The sequence below is a fragment of the Saccostrea echinata genome, unplaced genomic scaffold (assembly GCF_033153115.1).
Source record: "Saccostrea echinata isolate AGI-Se365-2 ecotype Australia unplaced genomic scaffold, CSIRO_AGI_Sech_v1 ptg000010l, whole genome shotgun sequence".
In the NCBI taxonomy this organism is placed as follows: Eukaryota; Metazoa; Mollusca; class Bivalvia; order Ostreida; family Ostreidae; genus Saccostrea; species Saccostrea echinata.
Window position 1 is genome coordinate 7,928,528 of NW_026889759.1, and position 15,633 is coordinate 7,944,160.

The following is a 15,633-nucleotide window of genomic DNA, read 5'->3' on the forward strand; positions in this document are numbered from 1 at the left end:
ACCTGTGGTTTTTGGGTGATTCGAATCCCACTGCAGAGAGAAGATCGAGACTGTATAAACCGATGTCCCGTGTCGCAAAAGATGCTGGCTCGAAAAGAATCCTGTTTTCCGCTCAATGACTGTTAAGTCTAATTTTGGAGCCTTCCAATACGGCGTCTAACATGAGTAAAATATTATCGAAGGGGCGTAAAACAAAGCAAACATACATACTCAATAGTAGCTACATGGATAAAATAAAACATTTTTTTCTGTTGCCCCTAACTACATTGACCACTCATCTCTCTTATTGCTGAAACTTATTGTATATGATTTAAACAAAGCCAATTGAGGTATTTGCAAAGATAGACGAGAAGCAAATTTGTTAAGATCCGGAGGGGGGGGGGAGGGGGGGGCAAACTCGTCTTCAGAATGTGGTCACTTCATCCAAGAAATAGAGTTCAGGGCTATCACGTGCGCGTGGTTTCTGGAAAGGGACAGAGTTGCAGGGGAGGGTCTAGGATGGATACTGGACTCAGGATGTCATTTTTTGTTCATATACGAGAGAAATAAAGAAATTTTTGAACAAGTTATGTACGAGTATTTATTAAAAAATCTGGCAGATTTTTTTTATGGGGAGGATGCATTCGTACACTCCCTTTCTCGAAGACAAATAAGAGGATGGAATAGCACAAACAAACAACAGCTTACCCCAAACCTTGATGTACTATTTCGATGTTCTTGAAAATTTTAAGACTTACCTATAACGGGAGGAGAAATTATTGGTATGGTCTTTCTTACTCCAGCATGCTAGAGGTCACGCCGAGATACTTTTGACTTGGCGCTGCGTAAGGTATATAAGGAGCGTAGGGACGTTAAGTGAGGCTCTTACTTGTAGGAGTAGGTCTTTCTATCAGTCTGTTAATACATGGAAAACTGAGTTTAATATGCATATGATATGACTAGGTATTTAGTATGTAGTCGGGGGATGATGGAGCAGAAAGGACAGGGCCCACCTTTTTCTGATATTCAGTTTTGCTGTTAGATTAGTATTAGTTAGATTAGTATGGAAATTGTTATTTAAAGAATGGTTGACAAACCCATCCCACGTTTTTTTTCTTTTGCTTTTTAAAAAAAAAATTTTTTTTTACTTTGCTTTGCTTTTTGAATGTTTGTTTTTTCTTTCTCTCTCTTTTTTTTGTTTGCTTTGTTTGTTGTTTTTTTTTTGTGCAGTATGGTCATTTTTTTTCAATTTAAAGTAATATTACTACTACTAATTATAATAATTTTTTTTTCCATGTTGGAAAAATCGGAACCTATCCCCAGTGAAAGGATACCCCCCCCCCCCAAAAAAAAAACCCCAGACGTTTTTGTGGAATTTCAAGATCTATGTCAGTTGGTCAATTATGCTCTTAAGGACATATGCAATGTCGTTTAAACTCTTACTTTGAATTTCTTATTCCCTTTATAATTTAAGAGTTTCAATTATTATATAAAGGACCTTTGTGCGATTTTATGATGTCTGGTAATGCTGTATACCGTCTTTGAATCAATTTATAGAAACCCCCCCAAGAATTTTCATCATTTAACACCTATTCAAAACTTGTGGTAATGTATGCTGATGTTTAGTCTAAGAGCATCTGATAATACTATGATTTGATATTAAAAATATCAATATGAAAGGTACATTATAGAGCACATGTACATATGTACGTTGGGTATGACCTTAATTAATGAACCCAGATTTCAAAATTCATCTCAACCTGTATAAAAAAAAATATGAACACATAAAACTGCAAAGAGAAAGAATACAAGGACATATCTCTGTACATTTGCATTCTACCATGAAAATCAAGGCTTACTGTTGTAAAAGGCATCTTCCTAAGGGTAGAACCCTTGAATTGGGAAGAAATAATGCACATGTACGACTGCCTGGGCAGAACTTCAGGACCCTTGATCAAAATGGATTCGAACAACTTTTGTCTAAGGTGAATTACAATCTGATTAAAATCAGATTTTTGTTACGCTCCGAAATTCTAATGGTCGTTGTACAGCGACCATTAGAATTTCGGAGCGTAACAAAGATCTGATTTTAATCAGATTGAGGTGAATTACAATATTTTAATACTTGAGGTAATACCTCAAAAGTAGAGGTCAATGGATATGCCACTGCTAATGCAATGATTTGACTTAAGGAAGCTCAAAGCACTAACAAAAAGTACTTTTTGGACTTGGAGAAAAATATATCATATAAAGGTGTGCATACTGCGACTATTTAGTTCATTTTCAACATAGGGTACCTGTCTTATTTCCGCAGGAAAAATGTTCAAAGACAATGGACTATTAAACAAAAATTACTGTTGTTTACTTACATTGGGAATATTAATGGAAATGATGAATTCAATTACTAATTTTTGGTTTAATATAATGCTAAGAATATTATAATTTATTACAAATTGTGTAATTAACTGTAAACATCCATTTTTTCTATCTTTCTTCTAAGGGCAGATCACTCTAACTGCATAAAACAACCCTTCAAGTAGAATTCTTTAGTGTGTAGTGTTTAGAGCTTCCTTAAGTACAAATATCTGTCTTGCTTTCAGGTATTCCAACCCCAATAGCCTCAGATTCAATGAAACTGAGGTACAGGTTGAATATGCAGTATATTTGGACAAAAGTCCTATTTTTACTATCAGTATATAAAAATGGAATGTGTCATGATTTATGACCTTAACCTGTCCTTGAATTATCTCCCTCTGTTTTAATTTTTAAAAAAATCTGGGTAATAAAATTGTTCTTTTATTCCCAATGATTTAAAATATCTTTCCATCATGGCACTTATTGATATTCTTTGTATTTGAGTTTTTATTTAAAAAAAAAATGCTTGTCCCTATAGACCTCAATGCAATTATTGCTTAGGTAATTAAATTTTTGAAAATTTCTTTTGGAACAACCTTTTCTACCCAAAAATGCTTTATATTAGTATTAGAAGTATTATATATGTGATGGAGAATTTAAAGTCCTATAAGGGATGGAATACCTTAGCATGCAAGGGAAATTGACCCTGTAACCCAGACTTGCTTGCAAAAAATTCTACCCTTGTATTCTTTTTCTACACTGGTTCAAAATACAGTCATAATAGGCTAAATTGTCAAATATGAACAATTATCATTTCCTTAGATATTGTATTAAACTAAAGAACAAACAAGAAAGCATTCTTGTATAATTCTTGTTTTCTTCCTGCAGGATATAGCATACTGCATAAATTCTTTCTAGAGGATATCACCTGTTGTCAGATTTATCAAAGACAAGGAGAATTTTCCCCTTCAAGCATGAATATATGCAATATATACCCGATATATTACAAACAAGATGGACATTTCAATTTGTCATAGTAAGTCCTATTAATACTACATATAATCAATTGAAAAAAGTCCTCATTTAAAAAATTAAACATTTTATTTTTAAGATATCCATCAGCTCTAAATATTTGATTGAATATCAGAAAGAAAGTTGGATTGGAATGTTAGTATACTCAGTACTAGAATATAATTTATACAACTTGAAATCTGTACATATATATATATATATATATATAAGAAAAACTATTTATATATTTTGTCACAGTATTTCATAAAATAATATAAATCCTGCATACATTTCTTCCAACAAAAATTCCCTTTCATTTCCAAGCACACAATTTACAGTTAAACCTCAGTATCTTGAATTCAGATGCACTGACTAAAAAAATTCAAAGTATCTGCATGCATAACACAATGCAGTGAAACTCTAACTATAGTTGGAAAATGAACTCAATTTCTTTTCATACAATTTTTGAAACCATATTTAGTCTAAGTGTCGAAAATTACATATGGGGGTAAATTATGCTAAATATGCAGTAAGAAATCTTTCATGTAAATATCCTCCAGCATACACTTTATTTACTGCATATCAAAGGTTTTGTACATATTTCATGCAGTATTAATTATACCGTTACATTATCCTGGTATAGCAGAAATGATCCTCATGCCTATGGTTCATACTACTTATTTGTGAATTAAACAACACATGTAAATATCCATGCATACAGTATCCAACAAAAGAATACTTTAGATAAATTGGGACAGCCCTTCAATGTAAATACATATTATACATGTATTGCAATATATAAAATATTAAAAAGAATATATGAAAAATACAAAGAAAGAAAAAAAGTACATTGAGAAACATATTAATTACCAGTAATAGCTGTAAAGGATATTAAAAAATGTACAAACATCATATCTAAACAAAATTTTGAGATATTTATGTTTCAATTTGTGACTAGGGAACAATTTAAATAAGCTCACATATTTACTTTGACAATCACTTCAATATTTCTCTATTATTCAATTTTAATGGGATTTTAGTTACTGAAGTTCAACTGCACATTATAAAAAGCGGATCTTGGCACATATATGATTCGTTGGGACTACACAAGAAAGACAATTCAAAAAGCAGAACATCCTTAAGTTTCTTTCAGCCAAGATGCAATCTCTTTTTGTATCACCTAAAAACAAAATTAAACAAATGATAAAGTTCTTAAGTATAGTTTACTGTATATTTACATCCAGAAACCATAAGAGGCCCAAGAACCACAATGCTCACCTGGACTGCTTGTTCTTACAGAGAACTAAGTGTCATAAATATTTGATTCTTAGGACCTCATTGCTATGGCACTATACTTTCTTGAATTCTAATTTGCAAAGATGTCTAATTGTTCCTGACATACACAATTATATGTGTATCTTAAACATGAAGTGTCAATGTAAAACTGACTTACAAGTCTGGCCTCTTTGAGAGGCTGTGGATCTGTAGATTTGTGGGTTGCCATGTCAGCACAGTGGGCAGTTCCATTGATGAAGACAGCAACCTCTCCAGAGACCTGGTCTGACTTAAGGACACTCAGGAAGTGCCAAGGATCTATGGAGCCTAAAAAAGAAATAACAAATGAAAACTAAAGACAGAGAAAGATAACATGAAATAGGTGATTTATTTATGATGAAAACTCAAGAATAGTTACATGGCCAAGCTAGGACTACTCTGAGCAAGCTCAATAAGTTATACTCAGTGCTGCAATTTTTTCTAAAGTGCCCAGGTACATTTTTCTAAAAGTGACCTTGAACTTACCAAATGACCTTGGATCATGAAAATTATACATTCTCTGGTCATCATTATTCTTTGTTTGAAGTATCAACAATCAAAATACATTTGTTAGGGAATTGTAAGTTGGACATAAATTTTACACTTTTTCTACCAGTGACTTTGAACTTGCCAAATGAACTTGGGCCAAGGCCATAACTCACCTTCAGGTCATAAGCAATCTTCTTTGAACAGTGAGCTTCCAATGTTTCTCCAACATAAGATATCGTCATAACAGGATCTATAGATTTTTCCAAGAATGACCTTGAACTTGACTGACATTGGGTCAAGGTCATGACACTCCTTCAGGTCATATACATTCTCTGCATGAGATATGAAATTCCAAATTTTCAGTTATGGACTGGACATGAATTTTATAATTTCCATGCCAGTGACCTTGAACTTGTCTGAATGACCTTAGGTGAAGGTCATGACACATTATTGGGTCATAAGCAATTTTTGTGAAAATGTGAACTTCAATGCTTCTCCATTACAAAGTTATGACCTGGACATTACTGCACAGACAGACGGAAAAGGTGAGTCCTATATACCCACACACCCCAAACTTTGTTTGTTTGCTTATAAAATTACACTTCAATTTTTTTTCATTTTGGAAAATAATATTGTTTAAACCAAACCAAGAAATCTAATTCATATTAATATTACCATTGACAAAAATAATTCTGGTGCCTTTTGGATGGTTAGCGCCATAATAGTCATTGGTGAACTGTACAAATTTAGGCACCATGTTCTCAGAGATCTTGTACACCTCTTTACATATGACAAGGTTTGATTCCAGGGTCAGAAGTCTGGAGAAAGGACAGGTAGTTTCCTTTTCACAAGTCTGATCTGTAAAAAAATCTTCTCCATTAAGGCTGATTAGGATTTAATGAAACTAGTACATATACTACCCTAGGGTGCTCACATATACTGTAACCCTTTGATATTGTATATGTAATTTTTTTACCTATTTATAATTTATACACTAGGACAAATGTAGTCTATGGGCTATTCTGCGACAAGTACATCTATTTGTATTTATTATATTGAAATAGCTCATAATAAAATAAAATATTGACAGCTTTCATGAACTGACACATTAATTATTCTGTCAAAATATGTTTATACACAGTATTCTTATTAAGAGAGGGATTTTTTATCTAGAGGAGTAACTGTACCTTTGCAAAACTCTTGACTCCCCATAAATGCCCCCAAAACCATGATTTGAACAAACTTTAATCTAGTAGTAACATCAAAGAAAAACTATTACCATACACGTAACAGATATTTTTTGCAATAATCCAGTTTTTGCTTTCTTTGCAAGCATTTCTTCTAGATCGCAAAATGTAAATTTGCAAAAGATTGTCTCCAGTTCTTAACCATATAGATTACAAAGATAAGTCTTATAAACCACTGGAAGAATCGCAAAAATAGGACTATGCAATCTAAAAAATAACAGTGTTTTGGAATATTTTTGTAAAATAATTGTGATACACAGAAAAAATCCTGTTATATGGTATACATTTGATCCTTTTTTAAATTTGACAATTATAACATGTATAGTGGTCCATATATTTCATTACAGTACATAATTCTGTGTAATATGTAAGGTTAATACATGTATCATGACCTTGGAGCTATCAATTACAAACATTACAGTTTCAACTTATATCTACATGAATCATACAATTCTAAGAGACCTTTGTTAATCTTTGACTATGATATAGTACATTTAAACAAAATGGTGTCTTACAATAGCCAAACTGTGAGCATGTCTGCCAGACCCACTGTCGTATGCCAGGCCCCACTGCATGCCTGTCTACTGTCTGATTAGTAAAACCTGACAGGAAAGTGGAGTATGTATTGTCAACACAACTCTGATTGGTTGTCTTCATCATCATCTACAGAATACCAGTAAATGATTAAAATGTACATACATTAATCCATTAACAGTATAAGCATGATAAAGGTACACCAATATTTTAGGTATAGATTTCAGATTGCCATATAAACCAAGAAGAGTGAATCTAACAACTAAAAACGGGTATTGTTACAGTGTTCCCAAATAGGATAAATTTCACGTATGTTAATGTTTTGATGGTGAATTTTAAAAAAAAAGCCCCAAATAATCAAAGTTAGAAATATTTGTCTCCAAAAATGGGTTAATAACTACGAAGTTACATTACATCATTATACACCAAAAATTCAAACAATTAAAACACAGGAAAAGGCAACTCCAGTAAAAAAGCTAGAAAACACATTTTTGGGAATGGTTAAGCAGATTTTACCTGATTTATTTTCTGTAGATTGCCATAGGAGTCTCCTGACTCTGTCATAATGTTGCAAAGTTTCTTGATATTCAGCCCAGGAACTTCATTATTGTATTGCACTACTCCCATAAAAATTCCTGCTAAGTTGTTGACAAAGACCATCTGGTCATTTGACTCAGAAAGGGAGCCACAGGACAGAAAATCCTTTGCAAGCTCTTTGGTTTGGTGGCCACTGACCATGCTGTCTATTTTTTGGAAGGCCTCAGCTACTTGTGCAGTACACTACCAAAAAAGGAAAATAAAAAAAAATAATACTGATTTGAACTGCATTTTATAAATCTAATGCTGAATGGTTACTTGCCTGTGACAATATAAAGTACCCCTTATGACAACAAAGATAATAAGGTAAAGTATGTATGTCCAAGATATGTTACATACATGTATATTGCTAAACAACAGAATTTCTTTCCACATGGACAGGAAACAATTGCCCTCCTTTGAATTTTGCACATTTTGACTTCTTAGGGCTCTAATTGGCAACTAATTTAGTCGCCATTGTGCCTAAAATTTTTGAATGGCGCCTAAAATTTTTCTGTAAGTCGCCAAATTGGCAACCATTTTAAATTGACTTGGCGATTGTTGAATTCTGGAAATTTTCACATTTTTAACAATTTTTCTGAAAAAGCAAAAAGAAATTTAGAAGAAGAGGAAATTATTTTAAGCAATGGACATGTGTTTTCTTAGGCATGTCATGGGTTCTTATATTCTATTAACTTTTAAAGTTTGCGCCTTAGAAAAATGGCCTGGCGACTAAAAATTTGCATTGGCCACTAAATTTTTTTGATAAGGCGCCAGGTGGCGCCTAAATTTTAGAGGCCTGCTTCTTTCTAACTCTTGAATACATGAGTCATGGTCTTATTTGCACACTTTTACCGTCCTTTGACAATGATTGACAAGAAATATGATTTCTGGGATGAAAAAATGAGTATTTTTACATGTTTATCTCCTTTCTGAGAATGGGACTTGCATGTGGAGTTCATTTCTAATAAGGAATGAGGCATGAGTAAAGTTCTTTTCCTCATATAACATTTATCAAGTTCTAACAAGTTAGCCTTAGTCTGAGACATGAAACTTGGGTTCTTCATGTTATCTTTGCTCCAAGGAATATGATTAATTTTAAACGTTTCTATCTCATAACTTTCCTTTGAGAAATGCACTGACTTTCTAGATGCAAATTTCCTTGTGAGGAAAGCAACATGTGCTGATTGTAACTTAGTGTATAACTTTCCTCTGAGAAATGAGTTGAGTCATTACATATTAATCTTCCTTTCAAACATGAGATGTGAGTTTTTTGAGCATTGACATATATAAGGTATGAGACATGCACTGACTTCTTATAAGTTAAGCTTCCTCTCCGGCATAATTAGAGTTATGTTTATTTTCCTTTAAACTTTCAGGAATGCATAATGTTCTTTTCTTCCTGTTTTGCCTTGCTGATCTGGCGAACAAAACACGGAAAGCATGCTTATCCACCTATTCATACCTCTCTCTTGCAGGATAGATTTTTATATTATTTTCACCCATGAAATTAATTTCCTTTCAAAAGTAAGACAGACAAACCTTATTTATTTGGAAATTTAACTAGGATTACTGTGTGTAAGGTTAGCTTCTTATCTCTGCTTTCTGCCAGTGATTTGGTCTTGGCTACTAGATCTTGGGTCATCTTCAGGTCATAAGACATCTTTTCCTCACTATGGGCTTTCAATGTTTGTCCATTACAAAGATATGGTCCAGAAACTAATTACACAATTTTTTAGTCAGTGACCTTGATCTTGTCTAAATAACCCTGGGTCAAAGTCATGACAAATCCTCAAGTCATAAGCAATCTGTGTGTCAAATAAGTGTCTCCAATATTTCTCCATTACAAAGGTATGGTCCAACACAATTACAAGGAGAAATGATAAGACATTTGAACAAGGTGATTCATATATGTACCCTCAAACTTTCTTTGTGGGAAATATAACAAGCTGTCCTTACCTCCAGATCTATTCTTGAAAAATGATACAAGTTGTTCCTACCAGTAGAATGAAATAAGCTGTTCGTACCTGCTTACTTCCTCCCACTGTTGGATCTGCTAAGCTTTGAGCAACCACCTCATTATAACCTTGAAAGTCAGTCTGAGCTTGTACAGGAGCTGAAGAGGCCACTGCTCCAAACACCAGATGTGGATACTGTCAAACAAGTATTGCATTTTAAAATTATTTTACTGCAGTTTTGAAACATGAAAAAAAAAAACTGTTTAAAGAATAACTGTCTAGTTTTTTGGTTTTATGATGTGATCAAGCAATTGGCTTGCATGATAATTTGCATAAATGCCAAAGACATTTATGCATAAAATTATCATGCAAGTCAATTGCTTAATCATCATAACAAAACAAAAAAAACCCTGACAGTTATTCCTTATATTTACATGATTCTGAAAATTCATGTGCTCGATCCAAGCCCCACCCATTTTCTCTCTCCTGCCCTGCACATGATTTTTTTTAACCACTCCTATAGATGAACCAAAAGCTTCATGAAGAAATGAAGTTTTTTAAAATTATTTGTAGTTTTTTTTCTTGGACAAAGAAATTTGAAAATGTAAATATTTAAGGATTATCTAAAATAGGACCATTTATAGAAGCCAAAGGAAACCCATGGCTTCCGAAGACACAATAGGACATGCATTATAAAATGCTGAAATCACTCACGTCTTTTGAATGTACATGTACAATATTTTCATTTTTCATCCTTATTGGTAATGGTTTAATTGTTAACCTGATGCAAATTAAATTGGGAAAAATGACCTGTTCCAAGGGAACACAATAGGATATTTACTGATCTAACACAGAGTATTCTGCATATTTCTAAAGAGTGTACTGTATTAAATGAAATAAAGATGTTCACCTTCAAGCGGAACCATGCAGATAATGCTCCAGGATAGCTTCCACCAAAACAGATCCACTTATTATCTATTAACTCGTACCTTGTAGTGATGTAATTATGGACTTTTGTCAAATCAGCTAGTCTAGAGAAACACATATAAATCCATATCACTAAACAGATTAAGAGATCAAGCACCCATCATTATTGCAATATTATTATCAATTTCATTAACATATAGGAAGAAGTAATAGAGATTGTTTCTAATGAACAATTAAAACATAAGCTTAATTGTATTAAATTGTACAAATTGAAATAATAGCTGTTGTATCAAGACACACCCTTGTTGACTGGACAAGTGTTGAAGTTGATCTAGATGTAAACCATCATCGTTGATGCTGTCACCATAGAAACGGTGTTCAGCAGCCACAACCATGCCTCCAAAGAGCTTGGCCATCTCAACATGGTGACCTGAAGTATAGGGGAAAAAAACTATAGATAAATTACTTCACCTCCACATATTATGTCTAAGCTTGTTGGGTTGTATATGTACATTGTATTTGTTTCTTACTGCTAGTATAATGAAAACTGTAAATAAATTCATCTTAGGCAGTATGCTCATTAAGCATTTTTGTACAACTAGCTTCATTAAAATGTAGACCTGTTTATTCTAATACTCAAAAACTGTATTTGACCTGACAAGTGCCAAGATGCTCACAGAGCTTTGATCATTTGCTTCAAAATAACAAATACTTTGACTAAACATTAGTGTTTTGTGTATCAGCATTAGTACAGTGTATAGAGGTTACTGTTTTGTGCACCAGCATAAGTGGCATTAAGTGCAGTGTATAATGAAATAATTTTAAGAGTTATTGTTCCTGAATGAGGAGTGGATATCCTTAATCAGGATGCGTACAGTGTATAAAAATTATGCCGATACATACACAGTCGAACTAGCATAAGAAATTGTAGTGTATATAAATATCCGTGTTCACGGTAAGACAGTAAATTAATATTTTTGTGCTTCTTACTAGCATCAATAATGTATTGAACATTTGTTTTGTAAAATAGCATAAGAAAAGTATATAAACATTAATGTTTTGTGTACCAGCATAAGCAGATCTGTTTGAAAGTGCTCCCTCTCCTCCTATGAACAGGAAAATAGGACCATTGGGTTTGTTCCAGTTCTCTACATTGATATAGATTTTCTGTTTGTATGTTTCCTGCAAAAAAAAAGTCAAACTTAAACTTACCGGTAATGTAAAAAAAGTATTACACTCAACTTTGTATTCTATACGCAGCCTTTCGTGGAAAACAGCTAAATCAAGTATATCGCTAAGTGTCTTTTATGTTTATGTCTTTATGTAGTACATTCAGAAATACTAGCTAACTTATTGAAAAATCAACTTCCATTAAATAGTACTGTACATGCCAATTGTAATACATTTACAGTATACTGTTGGAAACTCAAATTGCCTTATATTTCTGTAATCCATAAACAATATTGTACAGTAGTAATTTGTTAAGGGCCAAGAAATCGTTAATATATATATATACATAATCTGAACTTGAATCAGTACTACATGTGCAATCTTTCATTGGCCAAGTTGGCCTAAAAAAAAGGAAGAGAATTTTCAAAGATAATCTTATACCCATATAAGAAACAGAAGAAAGTTGATATATCAAACACTGAAATTGTCATTACTGACATCTTCTAGTTAATACAGTGAAACCTGTCTAATCTGACAGACACTAGGTGACAAATTTTGAGTCGGAATAGACAGGGTGTCAGATTACACAGTGTAAAAAACACTGAAAACAGTATAATGGGAATGAAACTAAAGGTCGGAATTCGGAGTGAAACGGATTGTACAGATGTCGAAATAGGCAGTTTTCACTGCATTATATTTTTAGAGGAATGAAGTCCAACCTTGATATCTCGAACTCAATGGGACATAGAAAAAACTTTCCCGGGTAAAATACTTTAAGAATAAGGGGTTGGGACTTCAAAATCACTTAGACATATCCACGGTATTCAAGACATCAGTGTTTGAGATACCAAAGTTCAACTGTATATGCATTCACATGATACAAATTTTGAAGTAGGACTTACAGAGGAATAGGCATCAAAGTGATCCAGTGGTTGTGTCAATAGAACCTCTTCTACAGTCTGACCACTGCCATATAACCTTCTGTAGTCATGTATGGCTGAATTTTCCCGCTGATTTTCCACCAATTCTTTAATTTTCCAAAAACTGTGTCCTTTCAAATATTGAAACATGTAATTCAATTTCTTAATAAAAAGTTGTAGATTTGTAGCAAGAATTACATAATTCCCCTTAAATTCTAATCTGTTTCCTTAATTTGAACTTGTTTAAAAGGTAGTCCGATCCTCAGGTTCTGAAAATCAGCTTTTAAGTAATTGAAAATACTCACAAAAATGTCTCTGATTTCACATAGTAACGTGAATTTACCCATGGAATTTCTTCAAAATTCATCATTATAGTTAATCATATTATATAGGGAAAATTATCAAATCTCAAATATTTTTTCAGGAAATGCGAATAAAAACACAAGCTATGCATTTTCTAATCTAAAATTGATCAACATATATAATTTAGGATAGAAAAATATAGGTATCCAGGCATTTGGAGAAAATTGCATCTTTTTTATGCTTATACAGTAGTTTAGTTCTTCTTTTAACTTCAATTGTTATATAATACACAGTGTAAAAAACTTGTGCTATCATTGCTAGACATCACATATCACATCTGATTTCATTTCATGCTAATAAGCAGTGATATCTAATGCTAGACTACAGGAAATTCGATTTCTCTAAAAAAAGAATTCATTTTTTTTCTTTTATGGAGTACAAATGTCAACTTTTTACATGACGGTTTGTAAGACTTCAAAGAACCTTGAATCATATAAAGATGCATAAAATGAAAATTGTTGCACGAAAAGGTCTCAATTTCAAGCTTCATTTTGAGACGTTTTAAATAAAATAATAATTTTAAGAGTTATCCTTCCTGGCTGAGGATCGGATATCCTTAAGCTAAAATTTTTGAGAACTTCCATCTTGACTTTGAAATACACAGATTTGAAAATTTACATTCTTTTATGATATATGTACTGAAATTTTAATCAATTCAAGTGCTAAAAAAACTTATTTACTATAAATGAAAAAAAAAAATGAAATTGAGGATGGTAGGTCCAAAGTCTCAGTGTCTTTTCATAAAAACGACATGCAGAGTCATAAAATCTTTGTAAAGCTCTCAGTTCTCTCTCTCATTTCATTGTTTGAGCATAGATAAAATTAAAAATTCTGAAACTTTCTGCAGCAGGGTAAACCCCTCTTATTTTCCCCTTTAGCAAAAGCATGGGGACATAAAATTTCATTCTTCTGTCTGTCCATCATTCTTGCTGTTGCAAAAACTTTAACCTTGGTTATAACTTTTGAACGAGAGAAGATAAGGCTTCATTTTTCATATGTGCATTACTTTTGAGAAGCCCTTATGAATATAAATGATTTTTGACCTTTCAACCTTGACCTTGAAGATTGACCTACTTTTCCAATAGTTTAACCTTGGCCGTAGCTTTTGAATGAGAACAGATTGGGATATCATATTTTAAATCTGCATTACCTGTGACAAGATCTTTCTGGATGTACTAATGATGTATGACCTTGAAAATTGACCTTCTTTTCAAAAATTTTAACCATGGCTGCATCTTTTGCACCTGAAAAGTCAGGGCTTTCATGTTTTTCATGTGCATGACATGTACCTTAGACAAGTTTTTTTGATCTTGGGAAGTTTTCTCCGTCTTTCTCATTTTTTCAAAAGCTTGTCCCCCATCCCTTTCGAAGAAAGATATTACTATTTGCATGCAGGCATGCTTATGCAAGAAACTAACATCTCCATCCTTTGAGGTTGAATACCATACATCGAGTTTCATATAGTCTTAGAGAGAGAGAGAGAGAGAGAGAGAGAGGGCAATAATAATCAAGGCCATGCACGTGCTGTGATAGGACCTAAATTTAATATTTGGGATTATGTGGGATAATTTTTCTATTACTTGATTATTATATGCTTTAAAATGCCGATGACTTTCTGTCAGTAAAGATTATTGAGAACCCTCAAGGATTTTAGTGTTTGAACGCTAAAAGTCTTAGTAATTAATATTACAAAACTATACCTGGTATTGACGATATGTCTTTCAGCATAAAATTTACAGTAAACACAAAGATAAGATACTTTAGAACAAACATCATTTCAATTCACAAACACTACTACACAGATACAGTTCAAATGCAAATAATGTCGTGATCTGATACTGATACTTTCTCTTTCTCCTTAGATCATGTGACATTGTTTACAAATAGCCGGAAGTTGCACGTGGACTCCTCCCGGTTTTACACATTCGGCAAACCATGGATGATTCCATCGCCTTAGATGAGGTGTAGTCTGATATGTGCCGAGTGATTGTAGCGGAATCAGCCAAGAATTGTCGATTGCATATGTAACGAAGTTTTTTTTTTTCAAAGAACGAGATAAAAGATATTTGAACTGTTGAACAAAACTGAATCAGCACAAATTATGCAACTTTTCTTGTGAAGAAAGCATTTAAAAATTGTAGCCCTCTCAATATCCTTTTTTTTTTTTTATATCCAGATTAAATATCAGTGCTGATTGTGGAGTCTGTGGATTTTCTTCGGTGGAAAAAACGCTATTCTGGTCATATTACCCTTGAGCTATCTAGAGTGGTGCGAGGCCTACTCCAGCATGCTAGAGGTTTTTGACTTGGCGCCGCGTATATATGGAGCGTAGGGACGTTAACCGAGGCTCTTACTTGCAGGAGTAGTGCGAGGCCAACAACTTTGAGGAAAGGATCCTCAATTTTTACATTAAAGTAGGAACTTTATTCTTTAGAGAACAATTAGAGACCTGTAAATTCAATTTTTTCAAGGGGGGGGGGGGTTTCAACATTCTATGTGAATATAAAATAAAATATATATTAGTAAAACTCAAGTATTGCAAGTTTTTTTTTTCTTAAAAATATCCGGGGATGTAAACTGGATAGAATGGGCAAAGATAAATTGGAGAGGACTTGGGGAAAAATGTATATTTAATTTATCGTAATGGGAAAATTTACCTTTTAAAATGTTAAATGCGTAGTGGAAAGGGTGTAAAGAGGTCATGTTTACCTTAATTCTTCTTGGAGAGAAAGTAAATTCTACAGGACAGGGGTTACTTCCGATGTTAAGCAGGGCTTGCAGACTATGGAT

The 15,633-nt window shown here is 33.1% G+C and overlaps 1 protein-coding gene across 1 annotated transcript; it reads right to left on the reverse strand.

The window, feature by feature from the left end:
* Positions 1-4,196: 4,196 nt before the first annotated feature.
* LOC133184297 (thymus-specific serine protease-like) lies at positions 4,197-14,649 on the reverse strand. Its single transcript, XM_061319306.1, has 11 exons — positions 14,544-14,649; positions 12,463-12,611; positions 11,458-11,572; positions 10,691-10,820; positions 10,374-10,494; positions 9,533-9,658; positions 7,446-7,709; positions 6,911-7,058; positions 5,824-6,006; positions 4,799-4,947; positions 4,197-4,525 (listed from the first exon to the last, which is right to left on the reverse strand). The coding sequence occupies exons 1-11, from the start codon at positions 14,617-14,619 to the stop codon at positions 4,484-4,486; spliced, it is 1,503 nt and encodes a 500-aa protein (XP_061175290.1). The 5' UTR covers positions 14,620-14,649; the 3' UTR covers positions 4,197-4,483.
* Positions 14,650-15,633: the final 984 nt, after the last annotated feature.